The following is a 24,352-nucleotide window of genomic DNA, read 5'->3' as shown; positions in this document are numbered from 1 at the left end:
TCTACCTGCACAGAGAGCAGGGCTGGAGCTATTGGGCTGCCCAGCAGGCTGCACTGCAGGCTTTTTACCTCTTCAGTATCTGTTAAAGTTCTTCAGTAGCTTTTTTCTTTTTCAAACCAGTTAGGCTCATCTTAGAAAATGTAATCTGGATGCAATACAGCAAAGCTAAAAGAATGCTGAAGTGAAAACCCAAGCACTTGGTAGGTAATTGCTCCTGTAGGCTTATGATATAAAAACACATTCAACTCTTCCCTCTGAAAGTAAGTCCTGCTATAGATGTGCATGGCTCCTCTTTCCTTCCTTCCTCTGCCTAACTCCAAACTCATCCATGGATATGCTGAGTTAAAACTAGAATTCAGCTGAAGCTCTCAACCACTCCTTTTAGGCTCGAGTCTCTCATTATAAACAGTTCACTGCCAACACAACCCCTGACACTAACTTCTCCTTAAATATGCATAATTTAAGCTATTTCAGATATTTACAAGCAGAAAAAGCCCATCTTTACAAGACAGATTTCTTTCTGCTTTACTTAAAGTGCAGCTCTCTAATTTAAGGCAAATTTCAGTGAAATATAAAACCATAGTTTTATTTTTATATGTACACATTTTAAATTAAAAACAAGAACTCCCTCGGAAAGAAAGACCAGCAAGTGCTTCTAAACAAGTTTGGGAATTTTCTGGATTGTAATACAGTCCCAATATTATGCCATATTGACATCTAAACCTGTAAATTTCTTTTCAATAAATGCAAATGAAAAAAGAGATGTCAATGTGTACAAACCAAAGGTCAATAAAACACTGGGAAAGTGCAGTTTTTTCATGTCCCGTAGTTTCCTTTAGCTACAGTAGCGTTCCTCAACATCACATCCCTAAACCTCTATCCTATACACCCAAAGCTAATCTCAGTTCTTCTAATGAGTATTTCTCATCACCATCTGTGTCAAATTTCCTAAAGATCTGTGAGTCTTGGGCTGCAGAGCCCAGCAGCTTTTGAAGATCTTCAAATGACAGTTTTCCATCAGCATCTTCATGTGCTTTGTCAAACAAATCCTGAAGATCTGCAAAAAGAACAGTGACTTAGAAGTAATCCTTTGAAGCACACAGGAACACCGTGCAAGTTACTCTACCAGTTTTACTGCACTATGTGTTACCACCTAGTCATTAAGTAAATAAAGCATCTCTAAATGTGTAGCTTGCCTTCTGTGCTGTCAGTAAGTTCAGGAGGAAAAAGAAAAACCACAAAACACGACCATCAACATTTCTCCAGTCTTAAAAAAAATTAAAATGAAATCCCTATTTCTGGCCACAGCTAATGGCCCATTCTACCACTACCAACTGCATACAGACCAGCTATCTTTCACAGAAGCAGGCTCTGAATGACTGTTGCTATACCAACAGTACTGATCATATAAAGGGAAGTGTCCATTCACTTTCTGATGCAAAGCAATGCCCTTTCAGTAGCTGAAGAGACAGAACAGCAAGATCTAGAAACCATTCATTCCGCCAGGCAGCCCCTCTTAAAGAGATAAGGAAAAGAAGAAAAAAAGGACAAAGACAGACCAACAACAGACACATTCACACCTAACTCCTTTTCCTTCAGCATCCTAATTCTGACCTTGCCTACTCTCCAGTCTCTTGGGCGTTTGACACAATACTTAACGAGCTCAAAATAAACAACTGACTCTAATGAACACACCTGATTAAACCTCTGCTGCTTGTTACATCTACGTTCTCAAGCTTTTCAACTTGACCAAACTTATCACAGAATATCCAGACATTGCCATAACTGCAGTTACACTTAACGCCTCCCAAACATTTACATAAAAGATTTAGAAGAAGGAAAGGTCAGCCAGGAGAAGACAACACACCTTCTATGCTGGAAACTCCTGGTAAGGACAGATGTCTCAGCTGTCTGTTCTTCTCTGTGCTGTCATCAGCTGACCTTGAACCCAGCCTTGAAAGGTCTGTGGGCTTTGTCATAGTACTAGGACTACTTTCAACTGTTGCAAAACAATTTCTATTAGTCTTGTTAATTTCACAGAATTACAGTTAGCAGAAACAAACAAAAATTCCAGAACTAATATTTTTTTGCACACAGATGCTGTATGGGATAAGAATGGTGCAAAATTGTTTCAGAATACAGCAACGTTATGCACTTTTACTAAGAACTGGAAGAACAGAAGAAAGAAAACCTGATTTTTGGACAGCTATCCAGCTTTCAGCTTTCATGCTGTACTTGGAAAAAGCACATTTGTAAACACAGAACAACTGGTTGGCAAATGCTTTTCACTTCCCATTCTGGAAGCATTGAGCAACCTTTAGTAATTGAATCTACATCTGCCTGCTTGGGTTGCTTTCCCCACCTTCTCCCTCCTCAAGGGATGCATCATTATCTCCTCCTATAACAGCAACTGTCATCTTCAAACTTTTGTATTCATACATCATTTTCCATGTCTAAGAGTTGCTTTCTGTGACTTCAGCTGAACTAATCTCCAAAAATTTCAAGGAAACATTATTCACTTTCATTACTTATTCTTTTAGTTACAGAGAGGACATCCATTCATTTTTAGAGGCTACTGTTGCACAACTCCCTTACCATTCTCTGATGTCTCAATGGGTCGGTCGTCATCTGGCCTACTTGCACGAGCATTGAGTAGCTGAAGCTTCTCCCTTAGATTTAATTCCTGAGAATCTCTGGTTCCTGCTTCCTGTATATGCAGAAAAGAATTTTGTTACAAAATACCCCTTCAACACAAGGAGAAGATTAGGGCAAGAGTTAGTTTAAAGTATCCAAGTACTTCTGAATGACTTTGTGCCTTCCAGGCTGACCAAGTTTTAAATTATTAACAAGATTAAAAATTAAAAAATTAAAAAAATATCTATGGGAACACGTGAGGACTAAATTCATATCATCTATAACAAGACAACAGAACCAAAACCTAAACCCCAAAAGAAGGCAAGTATTTTGCCTATTTTCAAAACAAGGTGACATTTAATTTCCATATTTCTTATATAATTAGGTACAATACAGAAAAACGGTACTATAAAAAGTTAACATGTACTTGGAATGAACATTTATACATGAATTGAAATAACTAATTGTTTCAAATGTTTACAGCAGCACTGACTGCCTTAAGGCTGACACTACTACACCTCTGTCAAGCATGTCTTTTACATCTTTATCTCTTCTGTTCTTTTCATTACAAAGTTCCGGATCACAGCATTTCGAGTCTGATTTGACAGCATAGCCAGGTCACTCATCTGTCTTCTTACCAGAAAATGGAAACTAACCTTAACAGCACCATCCCTCAACTCCAACCCAAAACTTCACTCTTCCACTAAGTCTGTTAAACCACATCACAGCCAGTCATTACATTGTCCACTAGCACAAAGCTCCCCTAAGTTATGTTTTGGCTGCTGGCTCCTGAGGCCACTGATCTGAAGTCAGAGGACTGGGCAAACTTGGGCATCACTGTCTTCTTGAATTTCCTTCCCATTATCCTTTCATATTTGCCCTATGCTGAATTATGCTTATCAAGATTAAACATAAGCCCAAGAAAGTTTTCATATGCAGGTAAATGCTATAACACCACTCATAGCACAAAGACACAATAGTTGCACCAGCTTTGCTGAAAGCATAGCAGTGGGAATTCAAATTAAGGCAGTTACCAAAGTCTCTCAGTGCAACAGCCAATGGTCTGGACCTCCCTAAACTTTCAGCTATATGAAAGGATATTACAGCAGCTCTGCCATGTTATTCCATACATAATCAAAATGGCAAGACTTTGAACTCCAGCTTGTTTTCCATCCTAATTCATTTCCTTTCCCCAGCATGGGGTAGGTAAGCTGCCCTTCTATACTGTACTTGTAAAAGAAACCAGATCAGATAACCCTGCTTGCAGATCTTCTCTCAAAACATGACTGTAAGACAATAACAGGGTCTACTAACCCAGTGTAGTTTCTGTTTCCTTACTTTACCTTCAGTTCTTTATTTGAATGCGTTTCATTATCTGGTTGATCTTCATTTTTCACTTTTAGAGAGGTAGTTGTATCATTCCCCTACAGTGAAAGGGGAGGAAAGCTGAGTATATTCATGCACTTACTGTTTTCTATAATAAAGCTTTTTTCTTCCAAGTTTGCTAGGCATAAAGCCTCCGAAGTTTAATTTTCACTTTAGTTAGACCTTAAGAAGCAGTATATGTGCTAGGCAGGACAAACTGAGATTAGCAGACACCCACAGTCATGCTTACCAGACTGGTAGACAAGTTGTTTCTTTTGTCCAGCTTATTCACAGCAACAGGAGTGTTTTCCAAGAGCATAACCCTCTGGCTGAGGTTACCAATGGCTGAATCCACATTTAGAAGCTTGATGTCATTCAACTTCTGGCTTGTCACTACAGTATTATTTAGCTCCTCCAAAGCTGCACGGAATATCTGGCTTTCCTGAAATATAAAACCAAGAGATGTTGGCTTACTTGACTTCTGCAGCACTACAACAACATGGTGGCTGACCCAGTTTAACCAGGCACACTTCAGGCTGCCTCACCACGGAAACACTGGCAACATTTAAGAGAAGCTTCCACAAAGTTATTCCAGCTTTCAAAGTTTGACTGAGATTTTCCTCAAGGCTAACCTCTTTGTTGCTAATGCAATCAATTCAGCTATGCCAGCAAACACACAAAGCCTATTCATCTCATCTTCCAGAGCAAGCTTAGTAACTGCACCAATTATTTCTCCCCAAAAAAGCAGGTACTAGGCACATTTATACACTTTTGATGAATATATGAATTATATTGACTATATTCAATATAATTACATTACAAACTATCTGAGGTGAGCATGGATACTTTTTTTTTTTAATCCCCTCTTTGCACACATCATTATTTCAAGGGTGACTCAACACACGCCACTCCTAGGCTTGCTCAGATTGGCAAGTACCTGCCATAAAATCCATTCAATAAAAAGCTTTTAAATCATTTACATGAGCAAAGTATGCCGTAATTTGTTTGATATTGATTTTTACTTTTCACTTAGTTAATGCACACACAGGAAGTGCTTTCAGGCTACAATACTTTCATGTTTGCACATGCACAGAAGTAAACTACAGTAATATTATCTTGTACTTGGTTCTGACATATGCCATTTGTGTTTTGCCTTCATAAAAACCATACTTTTTTCATATACTACTACACGGCTGTATCAATAATTCTTTATGCAAGGGAGAAAAATACCTGTTTGCAATTTTCTGTCTGATTTTTCTCAGTCGTCGGCAGAGCAGTGGACTGTTTCAGTTCCTTCTAAAGAAAGAAGCAGAAAGTGATGACTGTAACAAATACTAAGCTCTTAAGAACTGGCAGATCACAACTAAAGATATTTTGTGATAGTTATTGTTGCTCATGTCTGTTGTGTGTTCAGTATTTTAACTAGGCTAATACAACAGAAAGTCAAATGTGTTGTTTTTAGTTAAACCCCCCCAAATTGACTCTTCTCCTTTAAAGTAGTATTAAGGCACACATTTCACCACTGCCATACAGTCACATCCACTAAGTTTTTTCAGCACTCACTAATTAGTTTAATAAGATGCAGAATGAGAATATTAGCAGATAAAATATAATTTAAAGTAGTGCTGTACTGCACTGAAAAACTATTTATTTGCTGTTTTTCCACTAGAAGAGAGGTCAGCATAAATACAGCAAGCAATTTCTGCTAAGGATGGTCAATAACCTCATCCTTGCCCATATCCTTAATTCAACCAGCAGATCATCTCAACAATTTCACTTGCAGGACTCAGTGCAGTTACCATAAGCAGCATTCTGCATCACAAAAAGCAGACAGTTCCAAGGCTCTACAACTTTAGAGTAGCAGAATGCAAAAACCTCAGGACAGAAAGTGTAGCAGTGATCAATTGTGACACCAGAAAAACACATGCTTGGTATCATACAGGAGATGCTACACAGGGATGAGCAGTGTGTTAATGTATCAACTGGCATCTACTGAGACCTGGAAAGTGTTCTGAAGACATAAGGTAAGAACTTCACAGAGCACTTATGCTCTGTGAATGAGGCAGGTAAACTCAGAACACACCCTGCTAAACCAGTACAAATTTACCACGTCATTCTGGAGTATTTCGATGGATTTCTTGTATTCTTCAATAGCTGTCTGTATGTTTTCAACGTCGTGAGAAACACTGGTCAGAGTGCTGCCTATGGTCGCTACAGTCTGAAAGAAAGGAGACAAAAATCTCAGCAAAAATCCCATGTTTCAATGCCCTGAACCCAATGTTTAGTTGATGAAGCAGCAGGCAGTCTGCCACAGACACAACCTCCTCTGCAAACAAAACAGCAACTATGCCCATGGCATCTCGGCCAAAAAGTTAACACACCCTACACCGTGACACGCAAAGAAACCACAACTACAGCCTTCAGGTTCCCAAAGCAATGCAAACATTTTGGTATTAAAAAAAAAAGCCCTGATATAAAGGCGTTTTTCTTCCTCTCTGCATGAAGTATCAGTATTAAACACACAGGTGCTGACACTGTGTGTTCACCCTGACCTAATCAGCTTTCAGGCTGCTCAGGGGATGTGCCACACACTGCAGAACTGCTCTGCTGAAGGTTGCTAACCAGCTTTCCAAGCCAGCATTGCCTTTTCTTTTTTTTTTTAATGGAAGAAGAGCACTGAAGCATCACAAAAATCCCCATGAGTTCTGTGGGTCAGCCTATGTGCTGTGACACCACTGCTGCTCCTGATGCTGCACCCTCATTCTTTCCTTCTCTTATAGGCAGGTGATCCAAACACAGCTGGGCACAAGTTGTTGGGCAGAACATTTTCTCTGCACTCACCAGAAGCTGGGCTCCCCCACCCACACCCAAAGCTCTTCTGACAGAAGCTATTCCATCACCCAGAGAAGCTTCACCCAGCTATGGCATCCCCCAGAAGCTACAGCATCAGCCAGGGTTCTAAAAGAAGCCTGCGTCTTGAAATTAATTTCTTTTCATTGGCATGATACTGGAAGAAAAACCCACCAACATTAACATTGTTGCATTTAGACATCAGAGTAGCTTTTCAACACTCACGGTATACTTCTTAGAAGGCTTCCAGGTTGCTTTTTATTACAACAATCTTGTAAAACATACATGCAAGAAAGATGGCATCAAAAGAGGAAAGGAAACAGATGCCACATCTGACACCTTCCTTCTTTCAACAGGAGAGACTGAAATGAACTCTGGATGTTTCTGACACTCTCTTTCATTTTCACAAGGTATGACCAAGCAGACTTATGTCAACACAAAAAAAAAGCCTGGCTGCTCAGCAGATCACTGCAAGATGAAACCTGTTGGCCTTAAAACTTTGCACTGATAGTACTGCTGTTAAGTGCAGCAAGATAACACCAAGGTTACTACATAAATTATGTGCAGGATCTAAACTCTACTTCTGTATGACTTATGACACAGTGGAAATCCAGCATGCTTGTAACAGCTCTATAGTCCTCCCAGAAAAAGAGATCCTAGCAGCCTGGTCAACCAAACCACAGTGCTTGCTTTACGTATTCGCTCATTGATTACATGATAACTTAGTAGGAATAGGAAATGAGAAATGGAAACCTATAGAAGCCACAAGAACTGGACTGACAACTGGCTTTAGCAATAAATATTTGTATTGGGCTAAGTAACAGAACTGCCAAGGGAGACTCAGGTAAGTTCTGACAAGCCTTTCTTTAACCATAATGAACGGGCCAGTAGAGAAGGCTCAAGCTATGGGGCACAGAAAAACATTGTATTAACAGAGGCCATTTTGTATGCTTGTGTCACTCATTTGAGCTTGTCTCTCAAGGAAGTGTCAGGAAACATTCCAGTACAATGTATGCTTTGCTGTGCACGTACTGCAAAACTGCAGGCAGACCAGTATCTTACATGACATTAAGAGGATCAGCAGCCTGAAGAAAAGCAATCTCCAAGTGAAAGAAGTGACAACATGAGGATAATCAGAAACATATGGATTTCCAAAAAGGTAGAGCCAAGACCTTCATTTGTCGTTGTTTTTTTAAACATCTGCAACACATTATCTTAGGACCATACACTATCAATTACATGAGCTGCAATTTAAAAGCAGTAGAGAAACCACTATTTCACACGTACTGTTCAGGTAAATCCCGCTGTTCTCTCTGTCCCCAAGAGCCCAGCAGCAGGCCAGCACTGCAGGAGGCACTTAGCAACACACAGCTATGGTACTTGCCTTCTGGAGTTTCTCTACTGTGACAGGAAGAGAAATCAAATCAGAAGCAGACTTCACGTTGGTTTTGAGATGATTTACTGTTGAGGTCAATAGCGATATCTACAAAGAGGAATGTTTAGAATCAGTCAGCATAACCCTGATTATGAACTTCCACATAGCTAAAGACTTCACTTTTAACCCTGATTGTGAACTTTCACATAACTAAGGACTTCACTTTTAACCCTGATTATGAACTTTCACATAACTAACGACTTCACCGTTAACACTAGATAGAACTAAAAATATATTTACATACATGCAGACACAAAACAATCTTGTTTCTAGGTGAGGAGTCCTGTCTAGGCTATGCTAAAAATTATCTGCCTCTTGGAATAGAAGCAAGAAGTTTGTTTTTCAAACTGAATGACAAACATGTGGCACCCTCTACCCACTTTATATTCATCCCCTCATTGACAGGTTGCTGCTGAAGGAAGATTGTTATTTTATTTTTATATTGCACAAGAAGCCTTTACAAAGAGGAAACACTCATCTAGTTCTGCATTTAGCAATCACAAACCTGCCCAGCAAATCCATGCAACTTCTCCAGATGAGTGATGGACAAAGAACGTGCACATATCATTAACACATTCAGTTAAGAAGTGGTTTCTCTCAACTGTTTCACCCAGATGACAAGCATTCTATAAGTCTTCAAGACAAGATATTCATTCCAATCAAAAGGCTGTGAAACTACAAGTGATCACAAGCTGGTCCTTTATTATTGGCATTACCACTTTCAGATCAATCTGTAGCCCCCAGTAGCTGAAACAAATGAAGAATCAGTTTCCTCATATTGGAGAATTGAAAAGTAGAGCACATAAAACCCACTTTCTTCTAGCTATGAAAAGGAGTTGTTTTGCATGCTGATAAAAGGGACAAGATCCTAGCTTTACAATAGGCCAACCTTGACCAGCTGGTGTGCAGGCTCTAGCCTCACAGCTGTGGACATTGGCTGAAATAATTCCCAGCAGTGCATCCCAACAATTCATGGAAAAACAACAACTGAATTCTGGCCAAGACTGTGACCAGACCCCAAAGTAATATAAGTGCCTGCAGGAACCATGTCCCAAGTATATCTCTAACAAGAAGAAGCAGATAATAGCCTCCTGAAAGTCCCATTAAGCACCTAAACATCTGTGGATAACATGTATTGTCAGGTGCCAAAGAAAGCAAGTTGAGTTTTCAGATGTGTTTATGCACTTCCCACTCCTAAGCTCTCCATCACTGCACGGGGATGAAAACAGCCCATCTGAGCAGGCATCCCAATGGTCTTTAAAAAGGAAAAGAAAGCAACAGTAAAAGAAAGTGCTTCTGGATACCACTAACTGTGAGCAGTCATGAACTGTCACTAAACTCTCAGGCAAGAACTTCAGTAAGAGCCTTCCTGGATGATTTGTTTGAAGTGAGCTAATACATCAGCTAAGGAAACAGCTTTCTGTTAAGTGGCTTAGTTCTACCAGAGTAAACAGAGCTAAGATTTACTCCAGCTCAGATTCCAAGTGAGTATTAGCAGATTTTGCATTCACAAGATACCAATACTTCCTCTGCAGCAAGATCAACTCACACTGATGTGAATTAACTTCCCTCTATGCACAGAAAATGTTTGGAGATACTCTCCTTAAATCCGAAATATCAGATCTGTCCTGGTAAACACACAGTTATTTGGCAAGAAAATAAATAAATGAACAGTTCTCAGTTGTTTTTTTTTAAAGTCTGCCACAAGCCTCCCCATCAGTTGCATAACTTTTCCTCTTTGCCATAAGTCTCCAGTCTAACTGGATGTTCTGTCTTCTTTTGGCTCAGTATTAATACACTATTTAACTTTAAGAGTTCAGCATCTGGCCACAGAAGTCCTTAGAGAATGGCTCAGCACTGCACTAAATGAGCTTTTTTTCTTCCTGCTAGCAGGTTTACATTTTCTGTAAACACAACATTCAATTGATTTTTCAGAATTAAGCACTTAGTTCTCCTCACCTGTTTGTTGATCTCTGTGATATTTATCCAAACTTTACCCAACCCCAGTTCTCCAGTCTCAATTTGCTCCAGTTGCTTTTGCTGCTGCACCAAATCTTCATTCAGTTTAGGAATTTCTTGGAAGGATGTCTTTTGATTAGATTCCACTAGACAGACAAACAAAAACATAAAACTTAGGTATCCAAGTAAACAATGATGAACAGGCGAGGAACAAACTACAAGCAGAAACATCCACAGTAGTTTAAGGCAGCAGTAACAGTTACTACATGAGTTTATTGCCACTTCTGTACTAAATATCTGCTTGAAACAGCAGCTCATATCTGTAGAGAAAACCCAACAAGACCTTACTGAATGTAAGGCTTTGCAATAGTCCTGTCACCTCGGCAAACTTCAACAGGTCTTTTTTTAGTGCTGTTATTTGGCACTGCTATGAGAGGAAGATAGAAAATAATAACAACAGTAAACACAAACTATCAGCACTAGGGCAAAGGAGGCACATGAAATGAAACTCAGTGCCCCATATAAAGAGGTCAGTGGTGATGCAGTGAATTCCAAAGAGATCAACGTGATTACAGTTCTTCCACATGACAAGACAACTGAGAAAAACAGATAAGCTTACACACCAATATCTGTCAGTAAACAAATCAACAGACACATGCCTTGGAAATAAAATCAGTCATCACTGCGTTTAATAACAGAGAAGGGGAAAACGTGGCTCAGATGAATTCTAGTGAGCCTCAGAAATGCAGCTCTTCCGGGTGTGCAGTGACTAAGCTGTTTAGCTGCAAGTGCTATTAGGCAACCCTAAATCCTCAGGTATGAGAAACAAGAAAGCAAAGCTTTTGAGATGGGGATGACAGGATTCTGCACAACCAGCACTGCAATGCTCCAGCACCAACTGCCATCTTCCAGAGCCCAGACTGCTGACAGCACTGAGACCTGACAGTGTGTTTCAGGATGAATTTCCACGTGGGAAATTCCATAGGGCCCAAAGGGGCAAAACCCTTCAAGAGTGCTGGTTGCCCACAGAGTGGATGCCTAATCACACAGAACGTGCGCATTTTCTAAAAGACACTTCACTTCTCTTAAAGCAAGTTCTGAAGTCATTTCTAGGAACTGAGTAACCTGCACTAATCGCCCAAGATTCAAATAATGCTTCTGGTTACAAAGTCCTTTACAGGTGTTTTTCAGCCAAATCAAACTCAGGGCTGCTTGTGCATTTGCATACCTTGATGCAATTACATGGCACTGAATCAGATGTCTCCTCACGTGAGAGGCTCTTGTAAAAGTTTACTTTCCATTTTCCTACTCTCTCTGTGTACAGCAAAACTGCATTTAAGACTTCTCTACAGTGCTAGGAAGGTTAGATATGGGCCTGCATGACTTCGCTCCTCCTTCCACCCACCTGTTCCACCAAAGCAGAGTTTATCTTTTGGAACCAGGTTATTCTTGCTGTCCATCTTTCTGTTGTTGCTGTTCTGGATTTTAATGATGCCTCTCTCATCCAGCTTCTAGGGATGCTACTTCAGCAACAAGGAAATGCAGGACTGTTTTAACCACTGCATGCAGGATAATGTGCTGTTTTTCTATCAGAGCTATTAAGGAGAGAACAAGCAAACCTGTGGCAGCCAGACAGCGTGCCCGAAGCAGACAACTGCTTTAACAAAGATGCCTGTGTACAACAGGAATGATGAAACTTCACTACACCAAAGCCAACAGATGGCATCATATAGAACTTTTACTGCTAGTACACACCATGGCTTCAAGTGTATCAGTGCATGAAGACCAGCAGTTAGCTTACCCATAACAGGACAAAACCAGGCTCAGCATGCTTAGAGACTAGAGCCACGAGGCAGTGCTAGCCAGCCAGAAGACTCCACCTTGGCAGACAGCTCAGCAATCAGCTCCTCCCCACCTTGCATCAACTTTACAAACCCAAGAGGAAGCCCCAGACACCCACAGCTGAGAACTTCTCAAAGAACAGCAAGCACACTTCCTCAGTATCTGTTTCTACCATAAACAAATGAAGCTCTCTACTTGCCTCCAGCCTGAGCATCCTCAAACTTTTCAATTCCAAGAACTTTGGCCTTGCTTTTAAGATTGTCTTGAGCAAAAAAATAAAAAAATAGAAATCCTAACAAAAAGACCAAAAGTTATGGGACAAAATCTGCACTGAACAAAGATACTCTTCAGGCAAAACTTCAAGCTTTGCTATCTTCTGCTCCTTTCACACAGCTCCTCTGCTTACTGCTGCCTTTTTCAATAGATGGCATTTTATACACTAGTAAAATAAGGTACCATACTTTGTATCCAGAGGTAAGGCAAAGAGCACTTCAGGTAAGCCTTGTCACTTCTTATACCTCAGCACTACAGCAGCAGTCACAGTACTGAAAACTTAAATGTTGACTTAAACAGAGGAAACTTGAGAAACTTCAAGTTACCTCCGGTCCAAAGTATCAAACATGATAAAACCCCACACACAGCACACTGAGTTGAACAAATGTGGGCTAATGAAAGCAAGATAAACACTCCAAAGATATATCAGAAAAACATAAAGTAGTGTTTAAATTGCAGTAACAGAACTGCAGGTATTAGACAATTAGAGAGCTCAAGATAAGAACACAAACCTCCATTATTTATTTTCTTTTGGGGGAGGCGGGGGGAGGAGAGCATGAAGAAGGATCAAAATTCCCCAGGCTGCTTTCTTAGAACTTTCTGCAGCAGTGGCTTCAGAAGGGAGCACTGCCAAACCCAAAGTAGGACTTTCAGAAGCATGCATGTACAAGCGGCTGTGTCCCTCTTCCCTGGGAGTTACCAGCAGTAAGAACAACGCCACATCCTTAGGCTTGCTCAGCCTCCAGTTATCTTGGGTTCAGAGGACCCCTCCAGTCACGGCAGTGTGTCAGCTCTGTGCCTACAGGTGCAGAGCGAGCAGGCGGGCAGACAGAGCTCTCCATGCTACCCAAAGCAAACAGGCAGCAGCACAGCCGCACGTACTTACTGGTTCGGAACTTTTCCTTAATCACATCCAGGTCCTCCTTGAGAGCCACCTGCATCCAGACCAGGCCCACACACGCCACCACGCAGGCGGCCAGAATGACAAAAGCACAGAGCGGGTAACAGAACTTGCAGCAGCGTACGTAGTCCGCCCTGGGGAAAGCAGACAAGCGCTCTAAGATCACCAGTCCAACCTCACCCCTCCATTGCCCAGCGCCCGCCTCCTCAGTGCCGCATGCCCACGGTCCCCCATCACCCCATAGGGCCGGTGACCCCACGGCGGCTCAGCCCCCGGCCGAAGCCCCGCTCTCACTTGGCGCAGCGGCCCCGTCCCCCCGCCGTCGCGAACTCGTCCTCCTCGGAGCTGGACTCGGAGTCGGATGCGGGCGGTTCGGTGCGCAGCAGCCGGTGCCCGGAGCCCTTCTTGGCGGGCTTCTTCCTGCGGCCGTCGGCTGCCAAGCCGATGAGGGCGTTCAGCTCCTTGCGCTTCTTCATCCTCTTGTGCGGCGTGGGGGGCGGCGGAGCGGCCGGCGGCTGCCCCTCGCTGCCTCCTCCTCCTCCTCCTTCCGCCGCCGCGGCCCCCGCCGCCTCCGCGCCCCGACTCGCCAGCTCAGCGGGGCCCCGCCGCGGCTACAGGCGCTGCGCGGGGCCGCCGCTGCTCCCCCGCCGGCCCCGCGGAGCGGCGTCCCGGTCCCCCGCCCGCGCCATGGCAGCCGCCGGCGCCGCCGCGGCCCGCCCCTCGCCCGCCAGCAAGCCGCGCTCCCGTTGGGCGGCGGGACCCGCCCCGCCTCTCCGCTGGGGTGGAAGTGGTGTGGGGGGATGTGGGTTCGAATCCCGCCTCCGCCAGGAACAACCCGTCGCCTGCAGAGCCGCTGAGGGGATAGCGGTGGGAAACATGGAGGGTTCGAATCCCGGCTCCGCCACGGCGGCCCTGCTGTTGTAGAGGCAGCCCCTTACAGCATCCATTGAGCGGGTGTTCCCTACAAACAGCGCTTGTGGGCACAGTGAAATGTTACTTTGATGCCAATATAGCTTTATATTTGATGCTCTCATCCTATTACTCTCTACAGCTCTGTGAAAGAAGGTTGTGATGAGGTGGACATCAGCCTCTTCTCCCACGTAACTGTGAGAGGATGAGAGGTGAAGTTCTGGTTGTATAGAAGGAAAATTTCCTTCTGAGAAACAGCAGTGATGCAGTGGCACAGCTGCACAGGCAGGTCGCCGTCCCTGGAGGTGCCCCAGAACCGTGACGATGTGGCATTGAGGGACGCGGACAGTGGTTAGACTTGGTGTTCTCAGAGGACTTTTCCAACCTTAATGGTTCTATGTTTCTCTGTACTAAACAATCCCAGTTCTGCACAGCATCCCCTCATGTCCGCCCCTGGTGCCCGTTGTTTGTCCCCATGAAGCCACACAGGAGCGGTCCCCAAAGCCTGGTGGTACCACTGTGTGCAAACTGCTGCAGGAACGCCCAGCCATCGCTCAGCCCACGGCTTTGGGCATTGCTTTCTGTCTGTGACTTGCCCTCTGACAGAATTTGTCCGTCCCTTGCCAAGCTCGCTATGGAGAATGCACCTCCACATTTTGTCCTAAGGGTTTTCAAGCTACAGCTTAAAATTATAGCTCAGGTCGCACAGGGAGTCACACGACGAGAGCATCACTGGAGTAAAGCCTTGAAACTCTACACACATTATTTTTGCCAAATATCCACGTCGGGTCTCCCGAGAATTAAACTGAATTAACTGGGGCAATTAGGAACATATATACACACACACGGAGGTGACAGGGGGGAACCCGAGGCAGATCCCCGGCAGCTCCGTGCTTTTCCCCTCCTCCCTCAGTGCCCAGCACCGCCCGCGCTCCTCCTCCCGTTCTGCCCGATCCCCGGCGCCGGGCAGGGCTGGATGCTCCGCTCTCAATAAGCGCTGCCGTGATTCGGCGGCCGCTCGGACCGCGAGCCCGGCCCCTCCGCCCTGCATTGGCCGCCGGCGGGGATAAGAGCGCCGGTGCCCGCGGGTACCGCAAGGATGAAGGCGTCCTGGTTCGGCGTGGATGTGGCTCGGGTGCTGCACTTAGTCGCCGTCTTCTGCCTGACGTGCGTGCTGCTGAAGGCCATCCAGCTGTACCACCGGCGGCGGGAGCTGCTGCGGGCTCTGTCCGCCTTCCCTGGGCACCCCACGCACTGGCTGCTCGGACACGTTCAGGAGGTGCGGCGGGGCGAGGGTGGGCTCTGCGGGAGGAGGTGACGCATGGGGGTGATGTGTGGGAGGACCGTTTGCTCCCCGTGCCTTTTCTCTGCTGGGAGCGGCGTGTGGATGCGATGGGAAAAGATGCGATAGGTTGGCAAGGAGAGGAGACGGGATTTAAGGCTTTAGGAGGTTGATTTGACATCTTGGCTAACTACACGCATGTATATGAAAAAAAAGTCATGCTTGGAGTGCATGGCTGTACCTCAAGCTATGCATTTTTCCATGCAGATCAGCTTGGCTGTTGGTTGCTGGCAGCTTTGTGAGCTGGGCAGTGTGAAAGGCTTTTTAATTAAAGCAAAAATGGAAAAGCTTTTGAATTTGTGCTGGAAACGCTCAAAGCCCCATCCAGCCTGGCCTTGAGCAGCCTGTTCTAGTGGAATGCATCCTGGCCCTGATGGTCTTTAAGATCACTTCCACCCCAAGCTGTGCTGTGATTCTAAAAGCATGCTGACCCCTCAACTGGGCTTGCTGATCCCCTGCCCTGGCACATTAAATAACAAGCAACCCAAAGAGCAAGGCGGAAAAATTGGTGAAAAGGTTCAGCCAGATAGGAGACCTCTGAATGACCACATCCACACTGCAGTCTTCCTGTGTCTGACAGTACGAATGAGCTCTTGGCAATACAAGCATGAGGCCAGGACAGCTTGGGGGGCTGTTGCAGTGCCAGTTAGACTTTAAAACTGCAATTAAGCAGAGCATGTTCATCAGATTCTCAGCTGTGCCAGATTATACTGGGATGGAACTCTTTGGTGCTGATCACTGGCACCCAGCAATCGTCAGGTTGTTTTTAGTTTACCTTTCACCTTGGACAAAGGTAACCTTTTATGTTGGGCATGCTTCTGTTGTTGAAGGAGAGTTCTGATAGTTTTACTCAGCGCTGCTGAGTTTGCTAGAAGCCAGCAGTTGTGAGCCAGGAAGGAAGCTGTCAGTGCCCTGGACAAGTGCTGAAAGCAACATCTGTAGGTGTCTTGATGGAGGATGTCTAGCAGCTGTATTCAGGGGAGCACTGAGAGCTCCTATTTCCATCTAGCTCTGTCTCACTGCAGTACCATGGCTATTAAAACCCAGAGCATCGGTTCCTGGCTACCCTTCCTCATGGGCTCAGCTCCTGGAGAGCAGAAGGAGGTGGCCCAGGAGGGCTCAGTCCCTCAACAGCCTCTCATGTGCATCTTGCCTGTTTCAGCATCCGGTGGAGGATGCTTATTTTTGACCCAGAGTGGGGCAGCTCAGTGCTCAGATTTCAGCTCCTGTATTTCCTCTCCTTCATTTGTTATCAGTGTGTGGTCATTAAATGTCCCCTTAGGCACCTCTTCCCAGATGCTTTTAATGCTGGATCCATTCCAAAGCTTGCATTTCGATGTGAGATCATGCTATTGCTTATCTTCCTTAGAAGAGCTGGGGTTATACTTTCCTCTCAAAACACCCAAGGGAGGAAGAAACAGAAGTGCTGTTTTGTATTTTTTTGTTGTTGCTGCTGTTGTTTTTTTTTTACCCAAAGCCTCGTGTCTGGAACTCTGGTAAAGAAGCAGGAGCTGTCAGTGGATGTTCCTCTCTGTCTTTCTTTGATAACCACAGCAGAACTAGAGGTCATGACCTTAGGTTTCTCCAGGGGAGGTTCAGGTTAGATATTAGGAAAAATATCTTTTCAGAAAGAGAGGTGATGCAGTGGCACAGCTGCCCAGGAGGCGGTGGGATCACCGTCCCTGGAGGTGTCCAAGAACCATGGGGTTGTGGCACTGAGGGATGTGGTCAGGGCATGTTGGGGTGAGGATGAACTGGATGATCTCCAACCTCAGTGATTCTTCGATAGCCTCTCCTTGCATATGAACTCATTTGCCTTCTGCTCTGGGATTACTCCCTGTGGCACAGATCAAACTGGGTGCCAATGCTCTAAAGGTGCAGTGACTGTTGCTGGCTCTTAAGCCATCTGGAAAAGCCAAGTACAGTGAGACTTACTGCTGCCCCAGTTTCTTCCAGCATGTTTATGTTTTCTGTTATTGCACCAACAGGAGGAAACAGAGGCACCATGCCAAGTCCCCTCTCTGCTGACATTGTCTAAGGTATAGCCTGGTGGGGGCTTGGCTGCTGCCGGACCCTCTGGGACAATGCTGGGGCACAAATACCAACTTGAGAAATGCCAGCCAAGCAAACAGCTGAGCCAAGAGAAGTCAGCACTAAAGGAACTGAGCAAACATTCACTCAATTCAGTAAATAGGGTGACATTTCAGTTCATTTCTACACTGCTATCGAATTTGTTGCACTTCAGCAGCTACCGTTTCAGCCCTAGCTCACCAAAATCCTTCCCTCTGCATTGTCATAGCTGGACTAGGTTTGTGCACGAGTTAGCAGCTTTGGCAGAGCAGCTTTTGTTTAAAGAAAAGGCAATTTGTACATGTGGACTTTTTGGTCTCTGCTTGTGACGACTCTTTGCACTAACCCATCTAACCAGTTTGTTGCTTGTTGCCTGTTTTATATACAGTAAAATTGGCTGTAAAAGCAATAAAACAATCACTGCTTTCAAAGAGGGAAGTGCCGACTACCATTGCTACAAGCATCAACATCCATGCATGCAGCAATAAGCAGTGTGCACTTCTGCCCATAAGGGTGTTCTCCTTGACTAAGATCAATTGATAAGGAATAATTATTTTATATGATGGTTGAAAGTAATAAGCACCTTTACTTCTCCTGCCCTGCAAACCCAGGGCAGCTCCTTGTTGATGATAGCTTGGCTTTGTGAAACACAAAGACCTTCAGCTTTTGAAAACAGCTGCTAAGGAGATTTTGTGTTTTCACCAAACCTGAGCGTTCTGTCTCTTTTCCCTTCTCCACAACTACAGTTTCTCAATGAAGAAGAAATGCTGGAAAAGACAGAGGCCTGGGCACTGAAGTACCAATATGCCCACCCTGTCTGGTTCGGGAGTTTCTCAGCTTTCCTGGTGGTCTCCAACCCTGAATATGCCAAAGCCATTTTTGCCAGAGGAGGTAAGAAGCAGTGGTTCAACTGTGGAGCAGCAGCCACAGACTGCAGCTTTCCCATGCCAGGATGGCAATTCTCAGCAAGGCAAGGTGTCACAAACAGGTCATATTAGAGAAACCAACTTTGGGTTATTTTACAGAGAGAACTGGCTGCTGTGTGCTCCAGGCGTGCAGCTGCATGGCCCACTGAGGGCTGCAAGGGACCAAGGGTCCTCGAAATCTACTAGCAGATCTATCTTCATTGAGTCCTCTTTGAAAAGCTCCCTTCTCAGAGCCTAATCTCAGCAAGGAGAAGGCAGCTCAGAGCTTTGGTGTTGGCTCAGTCCCATTGAGCCATTGGTTTGGTGACTCCAGTGAGAAAGGTGCTCAACAGTGTGTCTGAGAGGGTTAATCATTTACCCTGCAACATGCCCATTTGACTTTGGACTACCAGTACTTTTGTTTACTCCAGTCTGAGCATCTGCATTTATACATTGTCTCACAACTAGGCCCAACAGTATTTTGCTGTGAAATAGTGGTCAGTTCTGCAAGGGTGCCACTAGTTCAGTTTCATACCCAACCAAAAGCAATACCCCAGGGTGAGCTTTCAGGTGCCAACCAGTGGAGTGCTGCTGGTAAAATGTTTACCATTTCTTTCTCTTTCTCTTCTCCCCTCTTTCCTTTACAGATCCCAAGGATAACCTCAGCTATAAGCACCTTATCCCATGGATTGGTAGGTATTCCCAGGCCCTTGCCTACTGGGAACTATACTGAAGTGAGTTGGGAACACGTTATAAATAAGCAGCATTGCACTTGTTCCTTCCAAAAATGCCCTGAATTTATTCTGCTTATTGGAAAAGGTGCTAAATAATGCTAGTTTTTGTGATTTTAAATTAAAGTTCAAACATAGCCACTCATTCAAATGAGAATTGCTTACGCCTGGAGGTGACCACAACCTCTGGAAATGATCTATTGAGGCAGATCTGGTTGTGTTGTGTCTGTAGAAGCCATTCTCCTTGTTCACTGATTGTATTTCCAAAGGGAACGGCTTGCTGATCCTCCACGGGCCCAAATGGCACCAACATCGGAAGCTCCTAACACCAGGCTTTCATTACGACGTCTTGAAGCCTTATGTAGCCCTCATGGCAGAGTCTACCAATGTGATGCTGGTAGGGGCAGTGTCTGTACCTCTCTCTGTCCTATGTTATCACCCATGATCCTGATTGTAAACATGAGACAAGAGCCTACCTGCAGTGTCCTGGCTGCTAATGCCTGCAAAGATGAGCTGTGACTTGGGCAAGGAGCTGGAGGCCAGTTGTGTCAGCCGGTTCCACTAGGTGGCAATCTGTACCAAAGACAAAATTCCATCCACATAAGCACTGCTCCCAGCCTGGTTTCATGCTGTGAGAGTTCAGGTGCATCCATGCTCCTTTCTCTTTTCCCTTTCTCAGCTTTTTGGTCACCAGTTCCTTATAGTTCCAGAAGGAAAGAGGATCCAAAATAATTTTGCAGCACTTATGATTTCTCTTAGGATACCCTGTGGGAAGAATTGAGCAAGAGCCTCCTATATTTTATGCTGAAAAAACATAGTGGAACAGAAATCATGAGATGCAGGAAAAGCCTTGATTGGAAGCTTGCATCCTAGGCACTACAGTCATATGTTCTTGAGAGATAAAGAAAAAAGAGGCTGGGGAAACCTGGTGCCAGCACACATTGTTCTGGCTGCTGGTTCCCTTCAACGGACTTTTGACTGCAATTAAGAAATCCTCTTAACTTCTCCTTTCTTTCAGGACACATCCCATGCTGAGCACTTGCTTAATGGGAAGGTGAGTGCAGAACTGTGCTTTGCATTCTCATTTCTGTCTCCTTTCCCCGCTAGGATAAATGGGAAAAGGTGATCACAAATGGGAAACCGGTGGAGCTCTTTGAGCACGTCAGCTTGATGACTCTTGACAGCATCATGAAATGTGCCTTCAGCTACCACAGCGACTGCCAAACCAACAGGTCAGTGCCCAAGCCCTGGCTGAAAGTTTGCAGCTCAGAGAGAAAGCAGGCAAACTGCTTGTCGAAACACACCCAAATTTAGACTTTGACCTAAATAAACCTGACTCAAATTGCAGGGTCTGTTGGGCAAGCACTTGCTCAGTAGTAGTGGAGCAGCCTTCTTACAGAAGGCTTGCAGAAGCCTTCCTGATGCCATTATTCCTTAATACTTGGTTAGTCGCTCCTGATGAACCCCAGTGAGGCTGGGGACAGAGCAGACTCAGGCTGGTACATAGTGCCCTCCCAGCGTATGCAGCTCTGTGAATCCCTTCCCTTCTTTCCAGGCAAAACACCTACATCCAGGCTGTCTATGACCTGTGCAAGATGGTACACCAGCGACTCCGCATCTTTCCCTACCACAATGACTTCATTTACTGGCTCAGCCCCCACGGATATCGGTTCAGGAAGATTTGCCAGCTTGCTCACGACCACACAGGTATGCATTGCCATTATCCTCTCCCAAAGTTTTCATATAGGGTGTCTGAAAGAGCCTTCAAGGAACAGATGTGACCAAAGTGCTATGTCTGCCACATCTGCTGTCTCCAGCCTCTGGCCCAAAGAAACCCATCCAGAGCTGAGAATCAGGCATCCCCATGGGAGCTCTGTACATCAGTTACCTCCTTGTCCATACTATGATCCTGCAGACCAAGTGAGCTGTGGTGGACAAGTAAGTTTGTGGAAAGGAATCTGCTATTGCAACAACAGCCACGTGTATGTCACTTACTGTCATACTCCTGAAAAAGCAGAACTACCTGCACGTAGAAATACACATCAGTGCATTAGGAGCAGGAAGGAAGCCACCTTCTTGGCCAGCTTTGTGTTCAGGAGGTGATTTCCAGACTCAGCATCTGCTGCCCTGCTGAGTCTTCAGCTCTTATTTACACAGACAAAGTGATCCAGGAGCGAAAGGAGTCCCTTAAAGATGAACAGGAGTTTGAGAAGATCAAGCAGAAGAGGCATTTGGACTTCCTGGACATTCTGCTCTGCGCCAAGGTGAGCAATGAGATGCATGCCTCATCACAGCTGAAGAGGACACATGCCATAGGGAGCAAAATCCAGTCCTTGTGGCAGTGCCACAAACTCACAGACATCCCCGGGGGCATTGTTTTACATCAGCTGAAGGCATCATGCCCAGCCCTACCCAGATGAGGAAGAATGGAGATGTCCCAGTGTTCAACCACTGAGATGCTGGCACTGTCTGGGAAGACAACCTGGAGAAGGATTTCACGGTCTTAATATAAGGGAGACAAAGGGTTTTACAAGCAAAAAAAAAAAAAAAAAAAAGTGGCCCTAAGTTCAGTCTATGGAGAGAATTATTCAAGGCCATCATCACATCCCTTTGCAATGTCCCCTCCTGAGTTAAATGGGACCACTGAAGATGTCTCTGTTTTTAGGATGAGACCGGAGCTGGCTTGTCTGATGAAGACCTGCGTGCTGAAGTGGACACGTTCATGTTCGAGGGGCATGACACCACAGCCAGTGGGCTCTCATGGGTCCTGTACTGCCTGGCATCACACCCTGAGCACCAGGCACGGTGCAGGGAGGAGATCCAGGACATCCTGGGCAGTCGGAAGAACACCATTCAGTGGTAAAGCTGCACATTTCCCCATTGCAATCATTCCTAAGTGAGCAGTGCCTTCAAGCCCTGGGAGCTGTAGTGTTAAGGGATTGCTTTTTTCCAGATAGCTGCATGCGTGTTGTAGCCGTGGCTTTTTGTTTCACCATGATGTCTTTCATCATGTTGTCCATAATCTTGCTGAATGGCTATTCATGTTGTTGGGGCACCTAGCATGCAACAGCCCATGCTCCCTCCATGCCCCAGTCATTGCAAGGGGGGAGCAGGAGGGCACTTGCAGCTCAGCATCCCCTGCCTCTGCAGGGAAGACCTGGGGAAAATGACCTACAGCACCATGTGCATCAAGGAGAGCCTTCGCCTGTACCCCCCAGTGCCTGGTGTGTCCCGGCAGCTCAGCAAGCCCATCACCTTCCATGATGGTCGCACCCTGCCAGAAGGTCTGTGGATTCTGATTCTGCTCGACATTACAGCAGTAAAATTGTGTGTCTGTGCCACTGAGCCTTTTTCTTCTCCTCAACTACTTCACAGGCATTGTCACTGCAATAAGCATTTATCTCATTCACCGAAATCCCTCGGTGTGGAAGGATCCTTTGGTAAGTTTTGGTGCTCAAACAGTGGCATTTGTGCTGCCTCTGCATTGGGTGTAGCAATTAAATGCTTCAGGAAGCTTCTTGTAGTAGCAGGCATGAAGATGATTTTGCTTAGCTTGTAGGTGAAGAATTAAATTGCATCCGTGCACCACAGTTTCTTAGTTATAATCATTGCTCTGCCTGATTTGTGCTGGCTGTGCTGCTCCTTGGAAGCCAAGGGAGTCTGGCATACGAGTTCCAGTTCACCTCAAAATCCATCTTCTCTCCAGTGGAGTTGTTCAGAAATTATGGGGTGTTGCACTTCTGAGGGTACCAATCACAGTACATTTGCTCCTTAAATAACTGTTTCTTTCTTGCTGTACATACTTCATTCCCAGGTGTTTGACCCACTGCGGTTTTCTCCAGAGAATGTATCTGGCAGGCACTCTCACGCCTTTCTGCCTTTTGCTGCTGGATTGAGGTAAAACACTGGGCATGGGAAGAGCAGTGGGATGCAGAAATCCATGTCCCTGGAATGCTTAGCCCAATGGAGCATGTGCCAAGGGCTCCTCCCTGCACCCCCCTCGGTTGTCCCCTGCTCGTGTCCCCTGGGTGATTGCTGTCTTTATGTCAGGAACTGCATTGGGCAGCAGTTTGCCATGACTGAGATGAAGGTGGCCTTGGCGCTGATCCTGCTCCGCTTCGAGCTGTCCCCTGACCTCACCAATCCCCCCCATAAGATACCTCAGATCATCCTTCGCTCCAAGAATGGCATTCACTTGTACTTAAAGAAAATCCATTGATGCTGGAAAATGGCCTGAGCATCAGTGGGAGGGACCAAACAGACCGGGATGAAATGTTTGCTTGGGATACAAGGTTCACAGCAGCTCAGGATATGAGGATTCCTCTGCTCCTGCATGGCTGCCAGCAGCCAAACTTGTCCCTGTGGGCACCCCAGTGCCTGCAGGTCAGCTCAGGGCTGATCTCACCTCACCTCTTTTTTCTCTCTCTCTCTATGCCTGATTGCACTCAATGCACTGGTTACAGCTTGGGCTTGGAACTTTTGCTCAAGCTGCAAAATATGATGTAATTTTTGCATTAATAAACCATTGATTCCTGTTAACAGCTGCTGTATTGAGTTTGGATTGCTAATGCTCACCAGCTCAGTCTCACCAGCCAACCCAGCATCTCATAGAATCATTAAGGTTGGAAAAAGACATCTAAGATCATCCAATCATCAACCCATCCCTACCATGCCCTTTTATTGTATCCCTCAGTGCCACAACTCCACGGTTTCTGAACACCTCCAGGGATGGAGACCCCACCACCTACCTGAGCAGCTGTGCCAGCACATCAACATTCTTTCCAAGACAATATTTTTTTCCCTAATATCCAACCCGAACCAATGTTTTACAGAGGTTGTTAAGCATAGGACTGAAAGGTCCTCAATTTACTGCTGATGGGAGATGATGGAATAGAGAGAATACTTATTAAAAAAATCCATGTGTTTTGAAACTTGGAGAGTCTGCAAGCAATTTGAAGGGTGGTATTAAGATTTGAAATAATCTCGATAAATTGGAGAAAGTGCTCAGGTGGTTAGGATGCAGCTCTGTAAGGGCACACACAGAGCACAACAGATGCAGGCATTGCACAAAACCTCAAAGCAGATGGCTGGCTGTGCAGCAGCCTCTCAAAAAATGTATTTTGAAGAGATAGAGGC

The 24,352-nt window shown here is 45.2% G+C and overlaps 2 protein-coding genes across 2 annotated transcripts; one reads left to right on the top strand and one right to left on the bottom strand.

Moving 5' to 3' along the window:
- Positions 1 to 881: 881 nt before the first annotated feature.
- EFCAB14 (EF-hand calcium binding domain 14) lies at positions 882 to 13,735 on the bottom strand (the record flags this gene model as incomplete). Its single annotated transcript, XM_079535240.1, has 11 exons — positions 882 to 1,057; positions 1,868 to 1,999; positions 2,596 to 2,707; positions 3,978 to 4,058; positions 4,250 to 4,441; positions 5,230 to 5,295; positions 6,107 to 6,217; positions 8,234 to 8,332; positions 10,244 to 10,389; positions 13,245 to 13,393; positions 13,554 to 13,735. The coding sequence occupies 11 exons, from the start codon at positions 13,733 to 13,735 to the stop codon at positions 882 to 884; spliced, it is 1,446 nt and encodes a 481-aa protein (XP_079391366.1).
- Positions 13,736 to 15,267: 1,532 nt separating this feature from the next.
- LOC306946287 (cytochrome P450 4B1-like) lies at positions 15,268 to 23,435 on the top strand (the record flags this gene model as incomplete). Its single annotated transcript, XM_079535273.1, has 12 exons — positions 15,268 to 15,447; positions 18,327 to 18,471; positions 19,133 to 19,177; positions 19,486 to 19,613; positions 20,324 to 20,448; positions 20,772 to 20,923; positions 21,374 to 21,480; positions 21,882 to 22,075; positions 22,367 to 22,500; positions 22,592 to 22,656; positions 23,031 to 23,113; positions 23,267 to 23,435. 12 exons carry the CDS (start codon positions 15,268 to 15,270, stop codon positions 23,433 to 23,435), a joined length of 1,527 nt encoding a protein of 508 aa, XP_079391399.1.
- Positions 23,436 to 24,352: the final 917 nt, after the last annotated feature.

Source organism: Tetrao urogallus (genome assembly GCF_951394365.1).
Source record: "Tetrao urogallus genome assembly, chromosome: 5".
Lineage (NCBI taxonomy): Eukaryota > Metazoa > Chordata > Aves > Galliformes > Phasianidae > Tetrao > Tetrao urogallus.
Note: the sequence above shows the minus strand (reverse complement) of the source record. Positions and strands in the feature narration are given on the sequence as shown.